Genomic DNA, 24,947 nt, shown 5'->3' with positions numbered 1-24,947 from the left:
TATAGTTAGTTTTAGTCAATTTTGATAGTTTAGGGCTAGGTGTTTTGGTTTTGGTCTCTCTTGACCCTTTTTTCTTGGTACTGGGACCAGTACCAGAATGATGCCTTGCTCTTCGGGGTTTAAGTTATGCAGGATCTGCACAAAGCCTGTACCAGTCAGTGACCAGCATCCATCCTGCCTTAAATGTTTGGGAGAATCCCACATTAGTGACAAACGTCACATCTGGAAAAGCTTCAAGCCCTCCCAAAAAGCGAGAGAGCAGTGAGGCTTAAGGGCTTGTTCATGGAGCCAGCACTTCGACCCCCGTCAGAGTCGTCACAGAGGGAAAGCGCCCCACCTACATCAGCTTTGGTACAGAACACCCCACCAGACATGTCTGCAGTTCCTCGGTCCCATTCTTCGGTACCGAAGGAAAGACTCGGACCTTCCTCTTGCTCTTCTGTGTCAGTACCAAAGCAAGACAGAGGCAGACATACCACAAAGCATTTGGGAGAAAGGCTATCCCTGGAACGCTCATCACCTCCCCGGGGGGATCTCCACCTTCGGGGCCTGTGTCAGGTCTGTTGAGGTCTCCCCTAAAGGACGTTAACAGAGCCAGCAGACAGTGCCGCACCCAGCCACCCCAGACACATATGCAGCTGCAAGAAACGTGTTTAGTCACTCAGTACTGGTATCATTGGCGGCAGAAGGTCTGCAACCCATGCAGATGCCTGCAGCTCATAGCTCGCTCACTGAGATCCTGCAGCATGGTTACCCAAGCCTCCCCTGAAGCCTGTCTTGTCAAGAGGAAAGCTTCCTCTGTTTCCCCGCTACTGCCATCCCCGGGCTCAGGCTGTCTCTCTCTAGTCCCTTCTGCATCAGCCCCTCCTCTGTCAGAGGCATCTGACTCCTCAGGCTCAGAGGTGAGGTCCTTTCTGTCCCATCCAGGACATAGCATGTTCCCCCCCATCAGAGTCATTGGCACCACGGTGCCATGTGGCAAAACCAACGTTGGGCCCCAGCTAAAGGTAAATGCCCTGGATAAGGAGGGATCCCAAGCCCATACCCATGGCCATTCTGGTCACTGTGGGGCATTCCCCCTCCAGCCAGCCAGGTCCTGCCCTTAATCCTCTTGGCACACTGGAGACAAGGGCACCAAAAGCACTCTTTCCCCCCCCCCCCCCCCCCACCGAATCCGGTGCAGAGACTGGTTCTGGGCACCAAGAGCACTATTCTTCGATACCTGCTACTGAGACTGGTACCAAGCAGCTGGTATTCATGCGGGCAGCCCCCCCCTGCAAGCTCCGGACCAGCAACCATGTCAGAGGCCTGCTGCCTCCTCCTTCATCATCCACTGAGGCTACTGAACCCTCAGGTTACTCACCACATCAGAGGACCACAGAGCCCCTCAAGAGCCTTTAAAAAGTGGCTTCTGTACTTGGCGTTCAGGCAGAAGAAGTGTCCGAAAGGTCTCAACAGTTGATGGACATCCTGATATCAATGACCCCGGCTAGGGTGGCTCTACCAGGTAATGAAACCATCCTGGAGTCAGTCATGGCTCTTTGGCAGGCACCCTCCTCCCTGTCCCCCACAGCAAAATGAGCCCAGAGGAGGTGCTTTGTCCCCTCTAAGGGCTATGAACATTTCTACTCTCACCACCCACTCCCCAGGCTCTCATGTGGTGGCAGCCACCATGAGCGGGAAAGGCAGGGACATCAAGCTTTCACGCCAAAAAGCAAAGGCTCAAAGAGGCTGGATCTGTTTGGTTGCAAGCTTTATTCTTCAGGAAGCCTGCAACTCAGGATTGCAAACCAGCAGGCACCCCGAGTCGCTATGACTTCATCTTCTGGGAAAATGTTAAAAAGTTGAAAGACAAGTTACCAGAGGAGCGTAGACAAGAGTTTTTGCAGTGATGAGTGAGGAGGGTAAACTGGTTGCCAGAGCTGCCCTCCAAAACATTGCTGGATAATAGTTTGGATATGAGAGAGGTGTTCATGGTTGCAGTCAACTGGGTTTCCCCTAGAGGTCCAACACACGATCCAAGACCTCCCTTTTGAAGCCCCCCGTCTGTTTTCAGAGAAAATGAACGACAGGATTCATAGCCTCAGAGATTCCAGGGTGACCGACACTGAAATCCCTTGGGATCTATACTCCAGTGAAGGGGGGAGGGGGGAAGCAATTTCTTCCACAGCAGCCATTCTGACACCAGAGTTTTGCTTCCCAATCCCAAAATCCACCAAAAAAAATTAGAAAGGGATTATAGGAGGTGTCCCCCATTGCCCTCTTAGCATCAGTGGGCTCATACCATCCACCCGCCACCTTCCAAACAGGCATTTTGAAGGGATACTCAAGGACAGTGTACCAGCCACCTTAGTTCCATCTGTTCCCCATCTTTTATTTACCAATCGCTTATCTCGTTTCCTAAGTGGTGGGGCCACATTACATCAGATTGGTAGGTCTCAAACATGGTGGAATGGGGGCATGCCATCCAGTTCATTTCTATCCCTCCCCATCCTTTTTCAGGGATCACCGTCACAAGATTGCCTTTCAACGGGGGTCCAGTCTCTTCTTCAGGCAGGGACCATAGAGGAAGTTCCATTTTCCCGCAGGGGAAAAGGCTTCTATTTCCACTGCTTCCTGATCCCCAAAGCAAAAGGGGGCCTCAGGCCTAGTTTAGATCTGAGATCTGAACAAATTCCTGAAGAAAATAAAATTCTTTGAGTGCTGGTCCCTTTGTGGATTCCATACATGGGATATGCGTGCACCTAAATCCAGAGATTTTAACAAGCCGTGTCCACTGGCCCAACACCTGTGCATGGGGTGCACGCACACCTACAGTGAAATGGACATATATCCAAAATGTCTACAAGAACAACAGTTATGGGAAGGTAGGTAACCAGTTTTCCCCATCTCTACAATGGAGATAATTCTACTTCCTTCTTCCACTCTGTCTTGGCTATTTTGATTTATAAGATCTTTGTGACAGGGACCGTCTCTTAGTTACACAGTGGATCCTGGTTTTGGTCGGAGTCTCAAGGCATTAGTGTAAAACAAATTATTGTTTCGGAGAGATCTGTTATTAATTATAGAAGTTAAAGTTACAATAACTTAGAAGTTTGCCATTTGATCTGGCATTTTCCACGCTTAGTCTCAGCCCAGATGTTTCTGGGGAATGGGGGGGAAGGAAAAGGTAAGAAGTTTGAACCAAATCTGTTTAACTGTTGAGTTGTTACAAGTATGGAGGGGTGGGGAAAATGTTTGTTCCATTTAAGTAAATGTCATGATTTTTTTTTTAAACTTTCACAACTCTGTAATTTTAAATTTTCAAGATAATTTAGGACTAAAACTTTCCATGTTTTTACAGAAAACTTAATGCTGACATTTGAAATGGAAATACATCACAGTATTGTAGTTAGTTATAACCATAGTTCCAATTCATCACCGACTTCAGTGCAGAAACTAATTCGGTACTGATGTCTTTGTGCAACTATAGAGCTCCCATGCTCTGCAGACGGATGCTGCTCTCCTCAGTGTAGAAATGTATGCTGAGTGCCCCAAATAATTGGAATGAGATAAACAGTACATTTATAACACCTCTGTTCCATTTATACTGTAACTCAATGACTCGCCATGCATCCCCACCTTCTGCTCCATAAGATACCCCAGTATGTGTGCTTTGCTTCTGACATCATACTACAGAACCTTGCTGACAAGGCAAGTTCCATGTTGTTCTTAACCATAGTGAATGGCTCCAAAACTTTATATTTTATCATACCCAATGGGATATAAAATAAGATTATTAAGAAATTTACGGAATTATGCTGTATTATAAGCAAACGGGGCAAAACCTCCCAGGATTGATCTTGTCTTGATAGGCTTGTTTCAGTGAGGTTGCACGGCAAATTGGGTTATCAGCATGATGCGTGCTGGGGTTTCCCAAAGGGCAGAGACCAGTAATCCACAACCAACCTGAACTTTGTGTATCCTGAAATGGAAAACTAAAGGTGCACGTTACTCTATAAATGTGCTGAATACCTATCTTACTTTGAATTTAGGGAGCATGCATTTCTAAATGAATTTGATCATTTAAAAATATCTTCACACAGCACTGTAAAGAAGACAAGCAATGGACTTTAGTGTACATAAATTGCAAGCAATGCTCAGAGTCTACCTTAGGGTGACCAGATGTCCCGATTTTATAGGGACAGTCCTGATTTTAGGGTCTTTTTCTTATATAGGCTCCTATTACCTCCCCAGCCCTGTCCCGATTTTTCACATTTCCTGTCTGGTCACCCTAGTCTACATGCTGCAGGGATTTTAAATTAGATTTGTATAAGAAGCTTTGTCCCTTTGTAATATTATATCAACTGTCATCACAGATCACCCTAGTGCTGTATTGATAATTAGGAGCAAATAAATGAAGTACCTATTTGTTTCTTTTCTCCCAACAGAAACTTACGAAGACTTTGACTCCAGGGTAATTGAGGTAAGTGTTGCAAAAATCTTCAAGGACTTATATTTTTAAATATAAAATAATGATGATTAAATCCTACACTTTAATTATTGGCCTCTAATAAATCAGCTTTATTGTGATGGGAGCTAGACGGACTGAGGGAAGTATGAAACAATGTTCTATTTCAGATGCACAATAAAATCTGCCATTCTTTTAACCGATGTTTGATCTTCTGTGCTATACAGATAGTACCGAATTCAGAGGCAGCTTTGTATGACATTGAAAAGACAAATGTTTGAAAATAACACTTGTGCATAGTTCTTCCTTAAGCTAAAGCAAGTTGGCTGAAGAGAGTATTTCTTCATGTCCCCTATTATCTCCTACTACAAAACAAAGTTCTATATAGCAAATACCAGCAGTTCTCAAACTGTGGCTCAGGACCCCAAAGTGGGTCACGACCCCATTTTAATTGGGTCACCAAGGCCTGCATTAGACTTGCTGGGACTCAGGACTGAAGCTGAAGCCCGATCTCCATCCCCACCTTGGGCATCAGAGCTCGGGCTCCCTCCTCTCTCCCTCACCCCCCACCCCCGGTCATGTAGTAACTGTTGTCAGAAGGGGGTTACGATGTAGTGAAGTTTGAGAACCCCTGGCAAATACAATAGCTCAATTTGTGAAGAAACAGAAGCAAATAGGCAAGTCAATTACAAGAGGTGTGCATGGTCGGTCCCCTCCCTCATTTTAAAACCAGAAAAGCCCAGGAAGTTTTGTTGTTTGTTTTTTAATTTCCCAAATGCTTTACCTGATGTGCCTCAGACCTCCTAGGGAAAACGCTAACCTGGCATAAACTCAAGCATGTGAAATTTCAGGTTGATTAAGGTGGTGTTGGTAACCACAATCCTAAGGCTGATAATGGAAGGTTAGCCTTAGAATCATAGAATATCAGGGTTGGAAGGGACCTCAGGAGGTCATCTAGTCCAACCCCCTGCTCAAAGCAGGACCAATCCCCAACTAACTCATCCCAGCCAGGGCTTTCTCAAGCCTGACCTTAAAAACCTCAAAGGAAGGAGATTCAACCACCTCCCTAGGTAACCCATTCCACTGCTTCACCACCCTCCTGTTGAAAAAGATTTTCCTAATATCCAACCTAAACCTCTCCCACTGCAACTTGAGACCATTACTCCTTGTTCTGTCATCTGCTACCATTGAGAACAGTCTAGATCCATCCTCTTTGGAACCCCCTTTCAGGTAGTTGAAAGCAGCTATCAAATCCCCCCTCATTCTTCTCTTCTGCAGACTAAACAATTCCAGTTCCCTCAGCCTTTCCTAATAAGTCATGTGTTCCAGTCCCCTAATCATTTTTGTTGCCCTCTGCTTTCCAATTTTTCCACATCTGTCTTATAGTGTGGGGCCCAAAACTGGACGTAGTACTCCAGATGAGGCCTCACCAATGTCGAATAGAGGGGAACGATCACATCCCTCGATCTGCTGGCAATGCCCCTACTTATACAGCCCAAAATGCCGTTAGCCTTCTTGGCAACAAGGGCACACTGTTGACTCATATCCAGCTTCTCGTCCACCGTAACCCCTAGGTCCTTTTCTGCAGAACTGCTGCAGAGCCATTCGGTCCCTAGTCTGTAGCAGTGCATGGGATTCTTCCTTCCTAAGTGTAGGACTCTGCGCTTGTCCTTGTTGAACCTCATCAGATTTCTTTTGGCCCAATCCTCTAATTTGTCTAGGGCCCTCTGTATCCTATCCCTACCCTCCAGTGTATCTACCACTCCTCCCACTTTAGTGTCCTCTGCAAACTTGCTGAGGGTGCAGTCCACGCCATCCTCCAGATCATTAACGAAGACATTGAACAAAACCAGCCCCAGGACCAACCCGTGGGGCACTTTGCTTGATACTGGCTGCCAACTAGACATGGAGCAATACCCTTTGAGCCTGACGATCTAGCCAGCTTTCTATCCACCTTATAGTCCATTCATCCAGCCCATACTACTTTAACTTGCTGGCAAGAATACCGTGGGAGACCGTGTCAAAAGCTTTGCTAAAGTCAAGGAATAACGCGTCCATTGCTTTCCCCTCATCCACAGAGCCAGTTATCTCGTCAGAGAAGGCAATTAGATTAGTCAGGCATGACTTGCCCTTGGTGAATCCATGCTGACTGTTCCTGATCACTTTTCTCTCCTCTAAGTGCTTCAGAATTAATTCCTTGAGAACCGGCTCCAGGATTTTTCCAGGGACTGAGGTGAGGCTGACTGCCTTGTAGTTTCCCGGATCCTCCTCTTTCCATTTTTTAAAGATGGGCTCTACATTAGCCTTTTTCCAGTCATCCGGGACTTCCCCCGATTGCCATGAGTTTTCAAAGATAATGGCTAATGGCTCTGCAATCACATCCGCCAACTCCTTTAGCACCCTCGGATGCAGCGCATCCGGCCCCATGGACTTGTGCACGTCCAGCTTTTCTAAATAGTCCCGAACCACTTCTTTCTCCACAGAGGGCTGGCCACCTCCTCTCCATTCTGTGCTGTCCAGTGCAGTAGTCTGGGAGCTGACCTTGTTCGTGAAGACAGGCAAAAAAAACATTGAGTACATCCTCTGTCACTAGGTTGCCTCCCTCATTCAGTAAGAGGTCCACGCTTTCCTTGGCTTTCTTCTTGTTGCTAACATACCTGAAGAAGCCCTTCTTGTTACTCTTAATATCTCTTGCTAGCTGCAACTCCAGGTGTGATTTGGTCTTCCTGATTTCACTCCTGCATGCTTGAGCAGTATTTTTATACTCATCCCTGGTCATTTGTCCAATCTTCCACTTCTTGCAAGCTTCTTTTTTGTGTTTAGCCTTCAACCTTAATAATAAAGGTGCTCTTGTGTCAGCATATATTCTCTAATTGGATAAGATTTTAGTACCTTTTAAACTGTTGAGGAAAAAATGTTAATGCCTAGCTATATTTACTTCCACTGGTCTTTTTATCTCCTCTTGATAAGCAAGCTACAGCACGGGCTGTAGTTCCCACTATCTAGTTCAGCCTTGACACTGTAGATTCCCTCAGACCTACCTCTCAGTCTTTAGTCATGGTGAAATATTTTGGAATTGTTCTGAATCTTCAACTTCATGATTGGTTGCTTTTTTTCAACATCTTTGGAATTTTTTTTAACAGCAGTTGCATTAAAATGCATCCTGTATGTCGTAAGTACTTTCTGAAGTCCGTGAACCACCTTAACAAATGTTAGAAACGTTTCCCGAGTTGCCTTGGCAGGTTTTGGTAATGGTGAATGTTAGTGTGGCAGCTGAGTTCAGATCACTTTATAAAAATAAAGTGATCCAAAAGCATGTGTGAGCAAAAACTCATGTATAATCCTTATTGAGTTCACATGGCAGCATTTTAACACTTCTGAGGAAGATAGAAACAAGAAAAGTGATACTGTGTAATGTTGGGGATCAGGGAACTACAGAAAGTGTAAAACTCTTATTGAGCCTTCTGCACTACATCATATTCTATAGAGCAATGATTCTCGCCTCTGAAATGTGGTGTGGGGATGGAGAATGTTGTAGCCAAGGAAAATTACATGTGCTATCTGCAATTACGACCTATTTCCTAGAATACAAGTTGAAGGGCCTTACAAGCTATTTTCAGTATGGTTCTCAAAAATAAGTTGCGTGAAATATGTACATTTGTTAGATTGTTTATTTTCTGCATTTTTTTGTGTGTATTTCTGTGGAAAATATTGTTGGTTGTTGTAAGGCTTAATGAGTTAATATTTGCAAAATTCTGTGTGATCCTTGTGTGCAAAGTGAGGAGGTAGTGAGAAGTGATATTGGTTACTAAACCCATATTGCTATCAAAATGTTCCGTAACTGATGGCAGAACTTTAGGCTAAGGGTTATCCATCCAAGTTCCTCACCAGCCATGGTTTTAGGGAACTGGTAGGAGAAAATGATTTTAAAAGATTTAAAACTTAATTTCAATTTGAAAACAAAATATTACAAAAATGGAGACTTTGTGGTGGGGAGGTATAAAGTTTTTATTGCACAGGTCTGGAATGACCTCATTATTTATCAATGGTGAAGTTATTAATGAATTATGCAATTCATCCAAAAACAGTGTACGTTAACGCTTAGCACCACACAACACCATGCCATCACATATCATGTTTATGCCCCCCCATTTGTCTTATATTAGTCTCTCTCTGTTCCATTTGAAATGCTTTAGTTGCTATGGAAACAATGACATTGCATAGGCAATATTTAGTGATATCCTTAGATACAGAACAAAGTCGATGTCTGTGACTCATTTGCCACCAGTTCACATGCAGGTATTGTGTCCTTCAGAATGGATATCAACTGTTCGAATGCCAAAAATGTTTTGCCTTCTGTTAGCATGCTCCCCCTTTCTCCCCTGACTGCAGTGAGGCTGGGGCAGTGACAGCAGCCTCGCCACTCGGACCTCCATCAGAACTCAGTAGTTCTTGGACAGCTATGCCCTTAGTGTCTCAGACCCCTTGAGTGGGCCTGAGCCACCTGCCTCTGAAATTCGTCCTCTTTAAGGTGTCTCAAGTTGGGCACCCAAAAACTCAGCTCACAAAATCACTAGTCGCTTGTGAAAATCACGGCCTATTTTTATTCCTTTAAAGTAGTTCTGCTTCTCCTTCATGGGTAAGTAAGGAGGGAAGGTCAATTATGTGCTAATTGTGGCAGCTTACTGTAGGCCAGTGAACCAGACATTGGGGCCACGTGAAATGGCAGGTTCTAGCAGCTTTTCAAAGCGGTGAACTGTGCCAGTGATCCTTTTATGGGGCTGCACATTGGGACCTGACAGCTCTGAGGAGAATTTTTCAGAGGGAGTTTCCAGCAGGAAATTGGGAGAGGAAAAGGTACTGCAAAGGCATAAACCATCACAATGGCTTCTGAAATCTTGTATTTTAAAATGCTGCATAATTACAAAAGCATAATCTTTTTACTGCCACTTTAAAACAAACTTTCATATGTTATTTTAAAAACAGGTAAGAGTGGTTATTAACAAAGTTGTTTCAATTCCAAGCTAACTTTATGTTTATACATCAATTATTAACACCTCAGCAGAGAGATAAATAATGGAAATAGACTCTGAAGTACAGTGGAGCTGACTGACCTGTAGTAGGATCTGTGCACATGCATAAATCTTTGATTTTTAATTGCAAATAAGTTCTCTTCACCTCCATTGGAATTCTATATGTGATTACAAATTTCACAGCATGTGTTTTTTCAGAAGAATTTAAGCTAATGACCTGATCCAAAATATATTGTGACAAAGTTCCTCCTCTGCCTTGGTCGGTCCTGCGCTTATTGGCAGATTTGCTGTCCTCAGAGATTCACGGCAGCCCTTAGTTTGGCCACTTTTGCTAGTGGCTCAAACCTGCCGTTCACTCAGCTAACCTCATCACTGGCTAGAATGGGGAAAAGGAAGGAGAACAATCCCCGCAGTCTATGCTGATCCACCTAGTGGGTCAGGGGACAGGCCAGGGACCTTCCCCTCTGGTGGGACCCGCAGTCCAGGTCAACTCCTCTTATATCCAGTAGGGGGATGGGGGAACCTGGGCCCGCCCTTGACACCGGCTTCCAGCCCAGGGCCCTGTGGATCACAGCTGTTTACAGTATTTCTTGTAACACCTGTGGGACAGCTACAACTCCATGGGCTACTTCGCCATGGCCTCCTCCCAACACCTTCTGTATCCTTACCACAAGACCTTCCTCCTGTTGCCAGATAGCGTTTATACTCCTCAGTCCTCCAGCAGCACACCCTCTCACTCTCAGCTCCTTGCACGCCCCTCACTGACTGAAGTCCTTTTTAAATCAGGTGCCCTGATTAGCCTGCCTGTATTAATTGATTCTAGCAGCTTCTTAATTGGCTCCAGGTGTCCTAATTAGTCTGCCTGCCTTAATTGGTTCAAGCAAGTTCCTGATTGTTCTGGAACCTCCCCTGTTACCTTACCCAGGGAAAAGGGACCTGCGTAATCTGGGGCTAATATATCTGCCTTCTATCACTCTTCTATTTTACTTGGTTTCCAGGTCCTGTGGATCCCCCTCTTAGGCTGAGGGGGGGATCCTTTAGCAGTGGGCGAGCTTCCGCCCATCCACTTCCTGGATCCCAATAGGATCACTCTTCTGTGGCCATCTGGCCCGACCCTGTCACAGTATATATATGAAGCTTTTAAAGACACACCACCATTGGGCAGCTGCAGACTCTGGCACCATGGAACGCCCTATAGAAAGCCTTCTTTCTGTCCTGCAGCTGGGAGTGGGACACATACTTAGAGGAAAAAGAACCCATAGAACAAATTCCTTGCCTGCCAGAAGGCCTGTACTCCAGTTCCCCAATGCGCCCAGCTCCTGGAGCACCTGCAGTAAGTATAGTTGAGATCCCCTATGGGAAGACAAATCAGATCAATGTAATTGACAAATTTACCTGGGAAGGAAGAGCAGAGTCTTTGGTACCATCCCCTCTCCATAAAATAGTAATCTGCAGCTGCTGACAGGTTCCCTATAACTGAGTGCTTCCTTCCCCACGTGAATAGCTTTCCCCCGTTTGGACCAGGGCTGGAGGGACACTCTCATTCCCATGACTGAGTGTGATTTCCATATATGGTGAAGGGGTCTCAGCAGAGTCTCTGCTGCTGCTGTTCAAAAGCAGGTGGCCTCAGGCAGCTGCAGAAAGCTGTGCAGAGCTAGCAGCCAGGGAGGTCCTGTGGTGCTGGATGGGCCCTGCGGAATGTGACTAGCATAGCTTTGGCATGTAAATAATATAATAAGTACCAAGAATGGATCTAGTATTTTATGATAGCATGTCATTCTCGAAAGCTAGCTACAGGCTGCAGCTAAGGGTTCTCTTGATGCATCTTCCTGCAATAGTCCTGAACAACTGCGGCGGGATGGTGCTTGTCAGTGACTTCTGGCCAGTTAACTACATATGAATTTCTGCAGCTGAGATATTTTCTAACTAGAGTTGTGCATCGGCCTCTTAGACATAGGCCCAATGAAAAGCCTGTGTCTCTCCCAGATCTATCATAGTTTTCGATACGAGAACATTCCTACTCGATTAGTATCCAACAGTTTCGTTATTAAATTTAGTAGATTTCTAACTCCATTTCTAATCATGATCTGAGGTCTGGGGAATAAGCTTAGGACATTATACATGCCTTAATCCACAGCAGGTCTCTTTGTGCAAATCTTCCAAAGTCTTCAAAGATCAAGTGTAGAATATGGCTCTTACACATGGGTTCTAGTCCAGGCTGTGCCATTGGCTTGCTTTGGCAAGTCACATACCTGCTCTGTGCCTCAGTTTTCCCATCTGTAAAGTGGAGATGATGATTCTGACCTTCTTTGTATAGCATTTTGAGATCTATAAGACCTGTGAAGTAGTAGTATTCTGATAATACAGTAACTAAACTTGCATCCGATGAAGCGAGCTCTAGCTCACGAAAGCTTATGCTCAGATAAATTTGTTAGTCTCTGAGGTGCCACAAGTACTCCTTTTTCTTTTTGTGAATACAGACTAACACGGCTGCTACTCTGAAACCTGGAGTTTACACCAATGCAGTGTTGTCATCAGACTCAGCAAACAGCCTGGAGCAACAAACTGTGTGAGGCACTCCGTTACCCCATTCATCTCCCTGGGATATTAATTGTAAAGCCTAATGAAGACTCCCTGGGATATTAATTGTAAAGCCTACTGTGGACATTTCATAACTATTTCACTGCTGATCATATTAGCATATAGAATGAGGGAAGAGTGCAGGAGGGAAGCTTATAGGAAGGAAGTGGGAGTTGCTGCTTGGGGGAAAGTGTTGAGAGGAGAAGAAGACACACCGGGAGGAGGAAAGGAAGAGAAACAAAGGGCAGAAACACAATGATGGTCCTAAAAGCAAGCCTTGTTTACCGCTGAATGTGACAAGACACTTATTTAAGTGACGGGTTTCAGAGTAGCAGCCGTGTTAGTCTGTATTCGCAAAAAGAAAATGGGAAAGTGACTGGCTATCTGTATTATTGCCATCAACTACCCCGGCTATTAGACTGTTTTGTCTGTTCTCATGTGAGGTCTTCTGGGGGACCTGGGACCTGCATTTTCAGACATGCTTAGAATCCACAGCTCTCTTTGACTTCAGTTGGAGTTATAAATGTTCTGCACATCTGAAAAGCCAGCCCAAGTTGTCTCAAGTTGGACATCCAAAATCAGAGCCCACTTTTGAAAATGTGGGTGACTGTTCTGTAGTCACACAGGAAGTATGTGGCAGAGATGGGAATAGAACCTAAGAATCCCGACTTGATATTATCTCCTTGTTTACTTGTATTCCCTACTCTGTTCATCTCTCTCTTCTAGTTAGATTGTAAGCTCTTTTGGGGGCAGGGACTGTCCTTTTGTTCTGTTTGTGCAGCACCTAGCATGGTGTGGTCCTGGGCCGTGACCAGAGCTCGTAGGCACTATAGTAATAAGCCACTAGACCATGCTTCTTCCTTCTCTGTTTCAAGGGAGAAAATTTAAAAATCGGTAACTCCAGAGTTGGAAACATTTTTAGAATTGATTTGTACCTGAAGTGAGCTTCAGTAGCTGTGTTCCCAACTCTAAACTGGGAGCTCTATCATAGATGCGTTGACAAACTCTTTACTACTGGGTGGTGAAATAACACACTAGAATCATTCCATTCTTTTTCTTCACTAAGAAAATAAGCCTATGTATGTATAAAAGTTTGCAAATGTTTAGTCTGCACAGATTGCCAGATAGCCTATATGACTTATATGAAATATCTTGATTGATTAAAGTGTTGTGATGTTTTGTCAGGTTACACAAAATAGTTTTTTGCTTTATTTAGATAGATGATGTGTGTCCAAAAAGAGTTGCTTCACTGAGTTTTAATTCACGTAGCCCTTGTGAAGTTTTGCTGAACTGCTGTTTTCTGAAGATATTTCATCTTTGCTGTTGTGAGTAAACTAACTGAGGATTCATCATAGACTGTGGTATAATCAATAAATCATATGCCAGATGTCATCATTCTGCGCGTTAAGTCATATTTTATACCACTCGGTGCAGATTGTAGACTTGTTTTTCTGGGTTATAATTGCTAGACAGTTAAGTTCCATCTGTTTTCCCCCAAAGGAAGGGGGATGAGCAGAAGTTCCCTTTGACTTAACACTTTTGTGTCTTCTATTCCGTTCTGAAGGCAATTCTTGCTCCTACATGGTTCCCTGAAATAAACAGTCTTTGTTCCTGAGAATAAATGTGCATGACACATTGGTCATAGCAGTTGATCAGTTTAGGATTTCCCCCGAGAGCATTAATGCTTTGAGAGAAAATAATATGAATGTGTGGCCTAAAAGGCTTTAGCTAATAAATGAAGATCAGTCCCAATGCTAGCAGTACCTCACTTTCTGTGACTCTGTTCACCTGTGTGTGATTGCACAACCCTCGTGTAAGAGGAGCTCAGGCTCTAGGGGTCCCCACAATGGTGACATGCTGTCTCGCTCCTCCGCTTTGCTTGCACGTAGCCCCACTCTTTTATACTTTAGCAGAAAGTAATGAAACAGTGAACAACATGTCCTCACTCTGCTGAGCCCTAATTTCACTGCACGTAAACCGGGATCGCTTAGACAGGTCAAAACCCCACTAGAGGAGCCACCCTGACAGGCTGAATTGAGGTTTTAAAAAAAACCAAAACAATACCTAGTAGGAAATGTCCTTTCTGTCCTCAGAGTTGGGCAGTTACCCAAGCAGCCAAAATGAAGAGGGCACAAGGAAACATCCTCCCCTTTGTGCTCGCACAGCTGAACCCTTTACTGACTTCTCTGTGCTCTCTGCACAGTTCTGTATGGAGTGGAAGCACCTGCTACGAAGTCAGGAACACTTTTCCCAGCATTGCCAGGGGAGGGAGAGAGGCATCATCTCACTTTCCTCGCTGGTCTGCCACCACCCAGGTGGAGCTCCTCTGTAGCAACGAAATAGACCACACCTTCTCATATGGCTCTTCAGGTCATGACTATCCTGGGGATCAGCAAAGCACAAAATTCTTAAAAACCATGAGATACATTTTTCTTACAAGTGTGGGTGGCCGTTTGTGGATTTCAAAGTTTATTTTCTAACAAGTGTGTCAAAATAGAATTTATTTTAATTTAGTCACACCTCTGTTGCAGTAGTTAAACTAAAATATTCTAACAGTACCTGAGAGTTCTTTGCTTTTGTTTAGCTTCATGGCGTACTGTTGCAAGTGGCTTTTGCTCTTACAGTTCCATGCCCCAGATGATTGCCAGTTTGGACGCGACAGAGAAGGTGTTAGGTAATGTTGGGGCCTTCCGTGTGTGTTAGGTTTTTTTTACACTCAAGGTATAACTATTAGATTAAATTATAAAACTAGCCTTGGCACAACACAGTACCGTTGCAGTTAGTCTGTTTATGTCTGCTTCATTTGAACAGGAAAAAATGTTTTTAAGAGCAGCAGGAGGCTGTGTGGTTTTAATAGAGTATTATGAATTTTAGCTGATAATGGTAAGAATGGTGGGTCATTTAAAAGAACTGTCCACAGCAGCAAAGATTGTTGGTATCCAAGGCCAGCTATAAACTGAAGTAGATAATTGAGTCCCATCTTTTATATGGTAAGGAGCCTGGGTTTTGAAGTAAACAAGTCTTGTTAGTATTCATACTTTAAATAGATGGCATATCTAGTGCTTCATTTGTATGCATTTCCCATTTTTGTCATTCAGTATTATTCTGTGCTGCTGCTGTCAGGGTGAAAGGACAGGGTGAAAGCTAACCCGGAAGGCTGTTTAATGTTATCCTGCTTTTGTCAGCAGTTCTCTGGAAGTTAAATATACTGCTTTGAGAGAACCTTTTTATGACCAAAGATGCAGCCTTACCAATATTTTGTGAACAACAAAATGTTACCCTACTGTGAACACTGGCTCTTTAGCTATTGAAAGAGAGTAGTACTATTTGGAGGTAGTGCCATTTAGAAAAAGAAAAAGCTGGCTTAACTTTTCCCTAAATGTGAATTAAGATACAAACATGCTGAGGTTTCCAGTAAGCCAGCTCCGAGATCATCACAAAGAAATACTGGCGTACTCTGAGTATTAATACATAGGACTGGGTGTTGTTACAAGATGTGATTTCTAGTCCTGGCCCTCCTGTGTGATTTTGAGCTAATGACTTAAACTCCCTCCCTGTACCTCACTTTCCCCATCTGCCATTAATACTTCCAGTTTCACAGAGATGTTGTCAGGCTCACTTCGTTGTTTACTGAATGCTTTGAGATCCTAGACTGGAAGGTTCAAAAAAAGCCCAAAATGGCAGTGGTGCTTATTACTTAAATTTTGAGCTAATGAGGATTAATAGCTACAGTTATGCTTGACAGAGAGTACATGTGCTATTATTAACGCCTGTAAATGCAAGAATTCTTTTCTTTTGTCATCTATAATAAAATTAACTTCTTTTCTTTCCTCAGAACATGGGGCCTTCAGTGAACCATGTGGCCACTTAGTAAATGCAGTGCCTAACAGTGTTCTGCAGTCCTGCAGTGTCTTGTAGTTTAGCTTAGTCAGAATTAGAAAACGAGACCTAGTATGCATGAAATAAATCAGGGTGGCATGAAAGCTTGTAAGGTGAGGTCAGAGTTCTTTTGACTCTTGCACACAGGCAAGGGGAAGCTTTAGAAGGAACCAAAGTGTAATAATAAACAAATGCCCTCTATCAAGGGCAGACCGGTGGTTTTCCTTGGCACTGAAGCTGCCTCTGCCATTTATAGAAACACTCTGCCTTTTGGTCATTTGCTCTTGTTTTCAGATTTTTCGATGCTTCTCTTCGATCATTATCAGTTCATTTGAGGAATTTTGTATAGGTCTGGCCATCTTTTAGCTGGGCTCTAGGTCAATAATGCAACCCCTCCGAAATGTTGAATTCTTTCTACACATGTAATAATCCTTTTCAGTGAGATACAAATCTGAAGGTTTCAGCAAAGCATAGTGGTGTTTCCTTTCTAACCACTGGCTTATGTTTCAGAGGGTTACTTACAGGGAGGTATGCATTTGAATAGGCAGTTTGGTACACAGAATATACCTAATATTATACAGGAAAATAAAGTACACAGGAAGCAACGCAAGGATATTAACAATAACACACTCAAAGCAAGAAGCCAACCCTGTATATGGTAGAAAGCAAACATGCAAATGTTGCAGTCTGTATATGGAGTTTGGTATGACATAAGTTAGGGCTTGTCTACATTAGTTTGCACTAGAATGGGTGTAATTTCTAGTACATGCTAGCGTGTTGCACACAAACTGGCCAGTGTGGACCTTGTTGGCACACACTAAAAGTGCCTAATTTCCCACCCTTTCACTTTCAACAGTTCAGTTCCACTGGTGGAAGCAACAGTGGCCAAACACCCAGTATTTTAACCAGCATGTCCCCTGCTCAGAGCAGGTTCAAGACGACTCCATCGCTAAAATGCCAGCAGCCACTGGCAGCATTTCAGCCCCAGTGGAGCTGCACTGGTGGTAGTACGGCAGTGGGAAATTTGAAGAAAACTGCCACATAAGACTCTTATGCATAATTCCTGTAGTTTTTTGGGCTACCTTGAAATACAAAGCTGAGTAGTCTGTGGGTGCAACATGAAAATACAGTGTCAGCATGCCTTAGTTCAGTATTTCTCAACCTTTTTGATACTAGGGACTGGCTTGCTGCCTTCCTAAACTGTGTCAGGGAGGCCTCCGGGACTGGTTGCTCATTGAGCAACGCTGCTCTAATCTGCATAACATTGTTAACAAAACCTGGATCCTGCATTGTTCTAATCATTCATGTCTGCATCTTCTAATTAGAAATACATTTTTGATATGCTATAAAAGATTGTTACTGTAATGTAAGTTAGTGTTTAAAGGTAATTGTTTCAATTAACCTTGAGCCACCTAGCAATAATTAGCATGTGTTTATTTAAAAACCTAAAACATGCATTTTAATCTATCTGGTAGATTAGGTGGGGTTTTTAACCAATTTTATTACTGCTTCTCCCACAACAGGATTTTTTTTCTGGCAAAAATGAAACTTCTTATTAACTATTTCATTATTAATGCATAGAATCACAGATTTTAACTTTTTTGTAAGTCACTGAAAGTTAAGGTTTTCCAGACAATGCTTTTACAAATGGCATGATGAAAGAAAAATATTGCAGAAGTGAAATGTGGCATGAAATTGCAGTGTCTGCGATGTTTGACATTTTTGACTGAAAAATTATAAGGTACACATGAAATTTCTTGAGTAATAATTCACTCCAAATGAGATGTTGGCTCAAACGTGCTTTTCAAATATGATAGCTTTGGGATTTGGCTTTAGAATAAATGGAAATTTGTCTTTTCTCTGGATAATGTTGACCATGTCCGTCAGAGACCGTGAAAAGCATTTCCTATCAGTTTTTTTTAAGCCACCTTTAAGAAAAGCACCCAAAATGTTATCAATAAGAGAACAAGAGGTCTCAGCCATAAACTAAGCTTTTTCAGATAGTTTGGGGGTTAGAATTTGGTCTCTCTGTAAAGTAGGGTTTTTCTGATGCCAATTGCAATTTGTATTTTTATAAACAAATCTTCCTACTTTCATCATTCCGCCTCCCAGCCTATAAATCATTGGCTTGGGATGTTTGATATATTGTGAGTGGAATATTAAACTATGAAGTAATTTGCAGTTTGGTAGCCTGGAATGTGGTTCTGACTCATAGATCCTCCTATGAAAATAAACCATAACAATTTCTGATATTCCTTCTATGGGTATTCCATCAGTGCCGCATTAACCCGATAGTCAACACTTGGGTTATCCCAGCTCAGGTGTGAGCCGGCCACACTCGAGTTACTGGGTCCACCCTGGTGCTGCACTTACTCATGTGTGTCTCTAGAACTTATGTGGGCACATTACATAGTTAGTGCTGCAGTGAGCTGAGACACTCTTGGTTCTTTCCCAGCAAATTGTGGGAGAATTTGTCTGTCCTGGGCACGCAGGGGGAATTGTAGGAAGGCATTGGAGAACTGTCAGCATTTGAGTACCTTAGCCTGCATCCTCACTGCAAAGTGCATGAGTTACCAGCCCTGAGCGAAAGCAGCACTTGGGCTTTAGCCTATATTACCAGTCAGGCCAGCTAGCCTGAGTTGAAAACACCACCACACTTGAGTCAGAAGTTTATTCTGTTGATGGGACTAGAGGCAAGACCCAAATAAGAGCATGAGTTACTTCTGCAGCTTCTCTTTAGGCTATGGCATCCCGATTTGTACTGCCGTTATTCCTCCTTTGAAACTGTTGCTATTCCTTCCTTTTTATAAATAAATATTTTATGTGGTTTGGTTTGGTTTTTCAAAGAGGTGCTCTGTTTTTTTCATTTCTCCAGAGAAAGCTGAATTTAAATTTGTTAGCACTGAATAATGAATGCAGTGAGGCGAATCAATTCAAGATACATACACTGTGACTAAGGTTGAACATATATCAGAGTACAGATTTTAAAGGTTAGCATTAAAACTGGGTTGAATCAAGGTCTAATAATTGGGTAACTGACTTGATTTCAGTTGCTTTTTTTGAGCTGTGTTGTTTATAAAAGTGACAAGCTGTTAATTCTGTATTAATTAATTCCGTTGTCTTATAATGATGTGCTTTCAGCTGCATAGTCTAACTCTAAGTAGGAAGGGGAATACTGCAGACTGTGTTGCAGAAAAGGGATGAGTTTTTTGATTTAATAAGGTAAAGGGAGAAAGATAGAATCTAAGGACACTGATGTTCTAACAGTCATGGCTGTCTGTTCAAATTATCAAGCTTGAAAGGCCTTTACAGAGTTTGAAGAGAGATGGGTGAACTCTGATGCTGACGGGTGACTGAACACATTTTCCTTCAGAGCTGCTCAGAAACAGCTGACAAGTACAGTTTTCGAAATTCTTCTTCTTCTTAAGGAGCCCATTCCATGTGTTGTGATTGCCACCTCCTGGATAAGGGAGAAAAACAAGGTCTTCATAGATCCTTGTAATCCCAGAATTCCATCTTTTTGAGACTATGCATATCCACCTTTGTGCACGCATGTGTTAAGAATGTGGTGTAAGCATACACACAATTGAATGCAGAGCAAACATGTATATTTTAGATACAGCTTGAAGAGCAGCTTTCATAGTCAGAATCATAGCGTTTCAGGCCAGAAGGGACCACCAGATCATCTGGTATGACCTCCTGTAGATCACGAGTCACCAACACTATCCAGCACCCACTCACTAAACCCAACAACCAAAATTAGACAGAAGTATATTATTGCCCACAGGAGAGTAGGCTATTATGTGACACAGAGAGAGAGTAGGAGGGGCTGAGGTGCACCTTTCATTCTACTTCAGCTCGTTTTCTGTCGTTCCATACTGATACAGGGTTTCTTTCCTATGTCAAACTCTGTGCATGGTGTCTGTCTTTCTGTGCCCAGGACAGACAAATTCTGTCAAGGGTCTTTGCTGATCAGGCCATTCCTGCTAAATATAAGTCAAAGGGAAAACGACTAACTTGTAACAAGCTGTTAGTAAAGCTTAGGGTATGTAAAGATGATGCATCTCTAGAATGTGTGCATTTTGAATTTAACCTAAGTACTGTAATGAAAAGCAAGGGGTTTTCAGAAGTTCTCACTCTGGGACTATTCCCACTGAAACTAGTGGGAGTTTTCCTTTGTATGTCGGGGGGACAGAATGAGGCCAACACGGAGTGCTTTTTGAAAATCCTCACCCAAATGTTGCTGCCACGAGGCTGACTCCTTGAGACACTGGTACAATTACTAAAAGGGTTGGTGCTTTGTGGACTATGCTTATATTAACTGTAATTCAGCTGTCAGTGCGATACTGTAAAGGAATCACATTGGTGTTTCCAGAAGGTGTACCCTCATACAGGGTATCTCTTTTCCCCCTCCCCTTTTTCAACAGGACAAGGAAAGCCTATCCTGGGAAATGAACTGCAAAAAAAAAACTCTCCGTGCTATATGGTAATAGTGAGATACTAAATCAGGAAATACCAGTAGGTGATTTTAAAAAAAAAAATAAAACCTCAAGTAGCAAAGGATGAGAGAAGGGAAATATTACTCCGTTTTACAGGTGGGAACTTGGGCACAGACATTAAGTAATTTCAAGAGGGAGTCTGGCAGAGCCAGGAAGTGAATGCAGCTCTCCTGGGTTCCACTGCAGTACTTAACCACAAGGCTGTCTTTCCCCTGCAGATTTTTTGTGTCCAACTATTCCAAAATAAGTGGTATTTTCACTGTATATGGAAGTATGTGTGGAGTTTGTATTAATCTTTACCCCTGGAAATCAGATTAGCTGCCACTGCCTCCCTCAGTAAGTAATTTGGGATTCTAGTCTTCAAATGGTATAAAGTAATAACCTGCCTTGAGCAGTTTATATGAGAGAGCTTCTAACATGTGTCAGTTTGAGGTGGGAAGCAAGATGTTAATGTCTCTTTACATTTTCATTAATTTTTTTTTCTTTGCTGTGATATTTCTTAAGCAGAGTGCTTGAAATTAAGTGTGAAGCTGATCGTAATACAGGATGTTCATTTATTATGTAACTAAACAGTACAGAGGAGATCACAGAAAATGTTCCTTTTGCTTTAGTGAAGCCACACTGTAATGCTTATTTTATGTTGTTGTGCACTAGTTAATACAGTAATAGAATTTTTAGCAGATTTAAATCTTCAAAGTCAATTCCCATTACATATAATATTCATTCACGAAAATGTAGTATGTGTCTGAGGTCTTCTCTTACAAATCTAGCTTTTTAGTAAAAGTGACTTTTTTTTTTTAAGAAGACAAAGTGCCTCATAGCAAACTGCTTTGGTTTTTTCCATCAGGTGAAAAATGTATTTAATATGACAGCAAAGGAAGGAAGAAGAAGATCAGTTAGTGCCCTAGTGGTTGCTGGAAATGGAAATGGGGCTGCAGGTAAGTGTAATTATAATGTACTTGAAAGGTGCCAAGTGAATGATGCTTGGGGTAGGGCTGTGGGAAGCATGTTGTTCAAAGGAATGTTGTTAATCTGATTGTTTTTAAATAACAAATTAATTTGGGGGATGGGGGAATATTAACATACATATCAATATACCAAGAGAAAGAACAGTAGAATCAAGGTTTACAATGGGAATGTACAATCGGTAATGATTATGAAAAAAATGCCAATCAAGGACACTTCTCTTCCATTTTCTTTTACACAAAACAAAGTAATATACTAATAAGATTAGAGTACAATCATCAGTTATAACAACCACTCTTATTTAATTCCTGAGTGACAAAGGCGATATCACTGGCAGATCAAAATGGAGTATGTGATTTCCTTTTCATGCTGTTCCTTTTTGCTTGGGACATCACATTATTTATGATTAAAAGAACCTCCAAAGCTTTATGATGCTGAGTGGTTTGGTGTGGTCATTAGAACAATTAAAGCCATTAAGAAAGGGGGACCAAACTGATCTCAATTTCCATGTTTTGAAAATAGGTTTTACCTTGTCTAGTACATGCCACACTTGCTGTAACCATTGTATGACAGGGTGGTAGTACTGATTTCTATACCCTTACGTGTTTTTTCCCAGTTAGGTGACTGGATAGAAGGTTATTTCTTTTTGTTTTTCTCACTCTGTACCTCAATATAATCTGTCCGAAGTATTATTTTTTCCAGCTGAAATTTAATGCCTGATTTACTTTATTATAGGATAAGTCTGTAACGTGTGAGCAAGAAGGTAGCTTAGAACAGTAACATTTGTTACTTTATAGAAATTTACTCTTTAAAAAAAAAAATCCAGTTTCTGATGGAGTTCCCTTTAAATAGTACATCCAGGAATGTTATTGAAAAATAAAATACTTTGATGAAACCATGGCCCTATTGTAATCAATGGCAAGACTTCCGTTGACATCAGCAGCTCAGGGTTTTACCATTTTTGTTTTTCTTCTCCCCTGCAGATACTTATATCGGTTTCTTCAACATGGAAGAAAATTACTATGTATTAGGGCATCAATGAAACTAACTGTAGATAAAGTGCTGTCAGTTGCACAAAGCAAACTGAAAAAAATAGAAACCTCAGATTGTGAGGGGTCTAATAACTATTGGCTGTGGGCAGGTACATTTGAAGACAAGTTTTTACAAGCTTCTCAATACAAGAAGGGAAGACTAGAGACTGGCTAGGGGGGCGTGGTTGGCTTAATTTTCCTCAGAGTGGGTCTCAGCTTTCAAACATTTGGGAAATGCTGCATTAAAGTCACAGTGAGGATTCCTTCTTCAAAGGAGGCATTAGCAATCTAGGTCAGACAAGGCCCCAATCACACACACGTTGTCTTTGCAAACAAAAGGGGAAGAGATCTAGCATATTAAGTCTCCCTGTGTGCCCATATGGAGACGAGAGAATTTTAGGGAAAATATCCCACCAGTTCAGCTGAACCAGTGTTAGCACTGATGGGAGCCCTAATGTAGACAAGGCTCCAATGGTTTTTGATGCCTTCAACACTGCATTGAACTTACTGAGGAGAAGGGCTAATTAATAAAGGTAAAAAACGCTGAAATCCACCAGAGACTTGTCTACCCTTGAGCTCCTGCTACTTCACTGGACTGGAGAGCAAACCTCTTCCTAAAATTATATAGGGTAGGCAAAGGCAATGTGCCCAGCACTTCATGTAGTGTGAGTGGGTGTCTCGGGAATCCGGCACCATGCATCAAGAAAAACTCTCTTAACCTTTTTTCAATCATTAAAAATAGCTAAAGAAATATTCCCATTTCAACCCCCTTTGTGCTGCTGATGTTACTGCCTAGTGAATGGAAGTGACCTCTGATGCCTGGTCAACACAGATTTTGTACTGCTATCACGGTCATGCAGGAGGGTGATTTTTTACTGATATGGTCAACCCAATCCAACCCGTCGCGTGGATTCAGTTACACCGGTATAGACGTGCCTTATGCGGGCTTATTCCCCTTCCCGTAGGGGAAAAGCTATACTGATATAAAAGGTGCACAGAGGCGCTTTATGTGCGCAGGAAAGTACTATACTACTTTAACTGTGCCACTATTCAAGCCTTCCTCGCCTGTTTGCTTTGCCCCATCGAAAGAATTATTTAGAAGAGAACAATAATCAGAGTACTGTTTACAGCACACTTTTTATGTAAAACAAAGGGGAAACATTCTATACGGCTGTTAGGTCTATAAACACTTGTATTTTTCACTTTGTATTTTCAAACTTAGATGTCAGCAGACAGTAAACGTGCACTGGAAATATAAGGTTGAGCCAGAAAACTACACATCCTCTCTAAGTAAATGCAAGTTTCATCTGTAAAGGTTCTGTTTCATCTGGTCAGTTACAAAAATGTTACCCATCCTTTGTTTAGCAGTGCCTGCTCACTTCAGTAGCCAGGGTTTGTGTGAGACATTTGGTGAAGCATTTGACTAAACTGTGAGGACAAAGTAATACTAGACAGACTTAGCGTTTTGTCATAATGAGATCTCCAAACGGAAAACCGCTGCCCTTTGTTACACTGAGATTATTTATTCTTTGCCAGTTCTGCTTCATGGGAATTAGCTGTTCAGGTTGACTCTTCAAATGATACAATAAAAGAGTTAGCCTTTTGCGTGCAGGACAAGCTTTATTTAACGGCGTTATATTTTCAAGAATGCTTATCAATTGTTTTCTTCTTTAAAAAAAAAAAAATTCTTTTGTTTCCTCCCCATCTTGTGGGTGGTTACCCATGTACATTGGGCTGTAACTGGAATGCCAAAGGGACTTGGAGAGAATAGAAATGGGCGGAATTAAACTGAGATGCAGCCTGGAAAATGCAAGCTCATGGTTTTGGTAAATAACCCAAAATACCCATACCTAGCAGGACGTAGGAACCTGAGGTGCACTGTAAGGGTGGCAGCGGACAGGGCATTACATGTGAGTGCATTGTTACCTGGCTGCAATAAAAGCAGTTCGGTTTTGGAGACGTACGCAAAGAGTTCACGTCACAGAAGTAAGTAGTCTCATTTTATTGTGGGCAGAGCAGGTAGCACTGCCTATTATTAAGGTTGCCTGGTATCTTCAATTGCTTATAACTTGGCTAGACTCTAGCCATTTAGGATAAGATATTCCTTGCTGGGTGTCTATCGCTGGCTGAATATTTTTTTGAAAATTACAGCCAAAGTGCTTCAGCCGTTTCCCAGATCAAGGCTAAAGGAAAATACTTAGTTTTGCCCATATTGAAATATGCTGCTGGCCCTTCCGTGCTGCTGGCCCTTCCATAATCAACCTAGTACGTGATCATTCAATTAAAGATGGTTCCATGATGCATACGCACCACAGCGCCATTGGTTCTGGCATTCCCTAACTTTTGAATCCTTGACTTTGCAAAGTTTATGTGTGTATGTCTAATATACATACACAAAACTACATTACACAAACATTAAGGTAGCACAGTCCAGCACTCAGAAGTTAGGAAATGCCAGAATTAAGGTGCATCCATGGCATCTGCACAGAATTAAGGCCATCTGGAATCA

The 24,947-nt window shown here is 42.4% G+C and overlaps 1 protein-coding gene across 2 annotated transcripts in view; it reads left to right on the top strand.

The window, feature by feature from the left end:
- The window catches only part of MRPS5 (mitochondrial ribosomal protein S5), a 95,825-nt gene that overhangs the window by 45,987 nt on the left and 24,891 nt on the right, over positions 1-24,947 (top strand). For both annotated transcript variants that reach the window (XM_073339980.2, XM_073339982.2), the window contains exons 5-6: positions 4,431-4,465; positions 21,289-21,379. In XM_073339980.2, coding sequence (XP_073196081.1) covers positions 4,431-4,465; positions 21,289-21,379 — 126 coding nt within the window. The remainder of the gene's footprint in view (positions 1-4,430; positions 4,466-21,288; positions 21,380-24,947) is intronic.

This window comes from Lepidochelys kempii, chromosome 3 (genome assembly GCF_965140285.1).
Source record: "Lepidochelys kempii isolate rLepKem1 chromosome 3, rLepKem1.hap1, whole genome shotgun sequence".
Lineage (NCBI taxonomy): Eukaryota > Metazoa > Chordata > Testudines > Cheloniidae > Lepidochelys > Lepidochelys kempii.
Note: the sequence above shows the minus strand (reverse complement) of the source record. Positions and strands in the feature narration are given on the sequence as shown.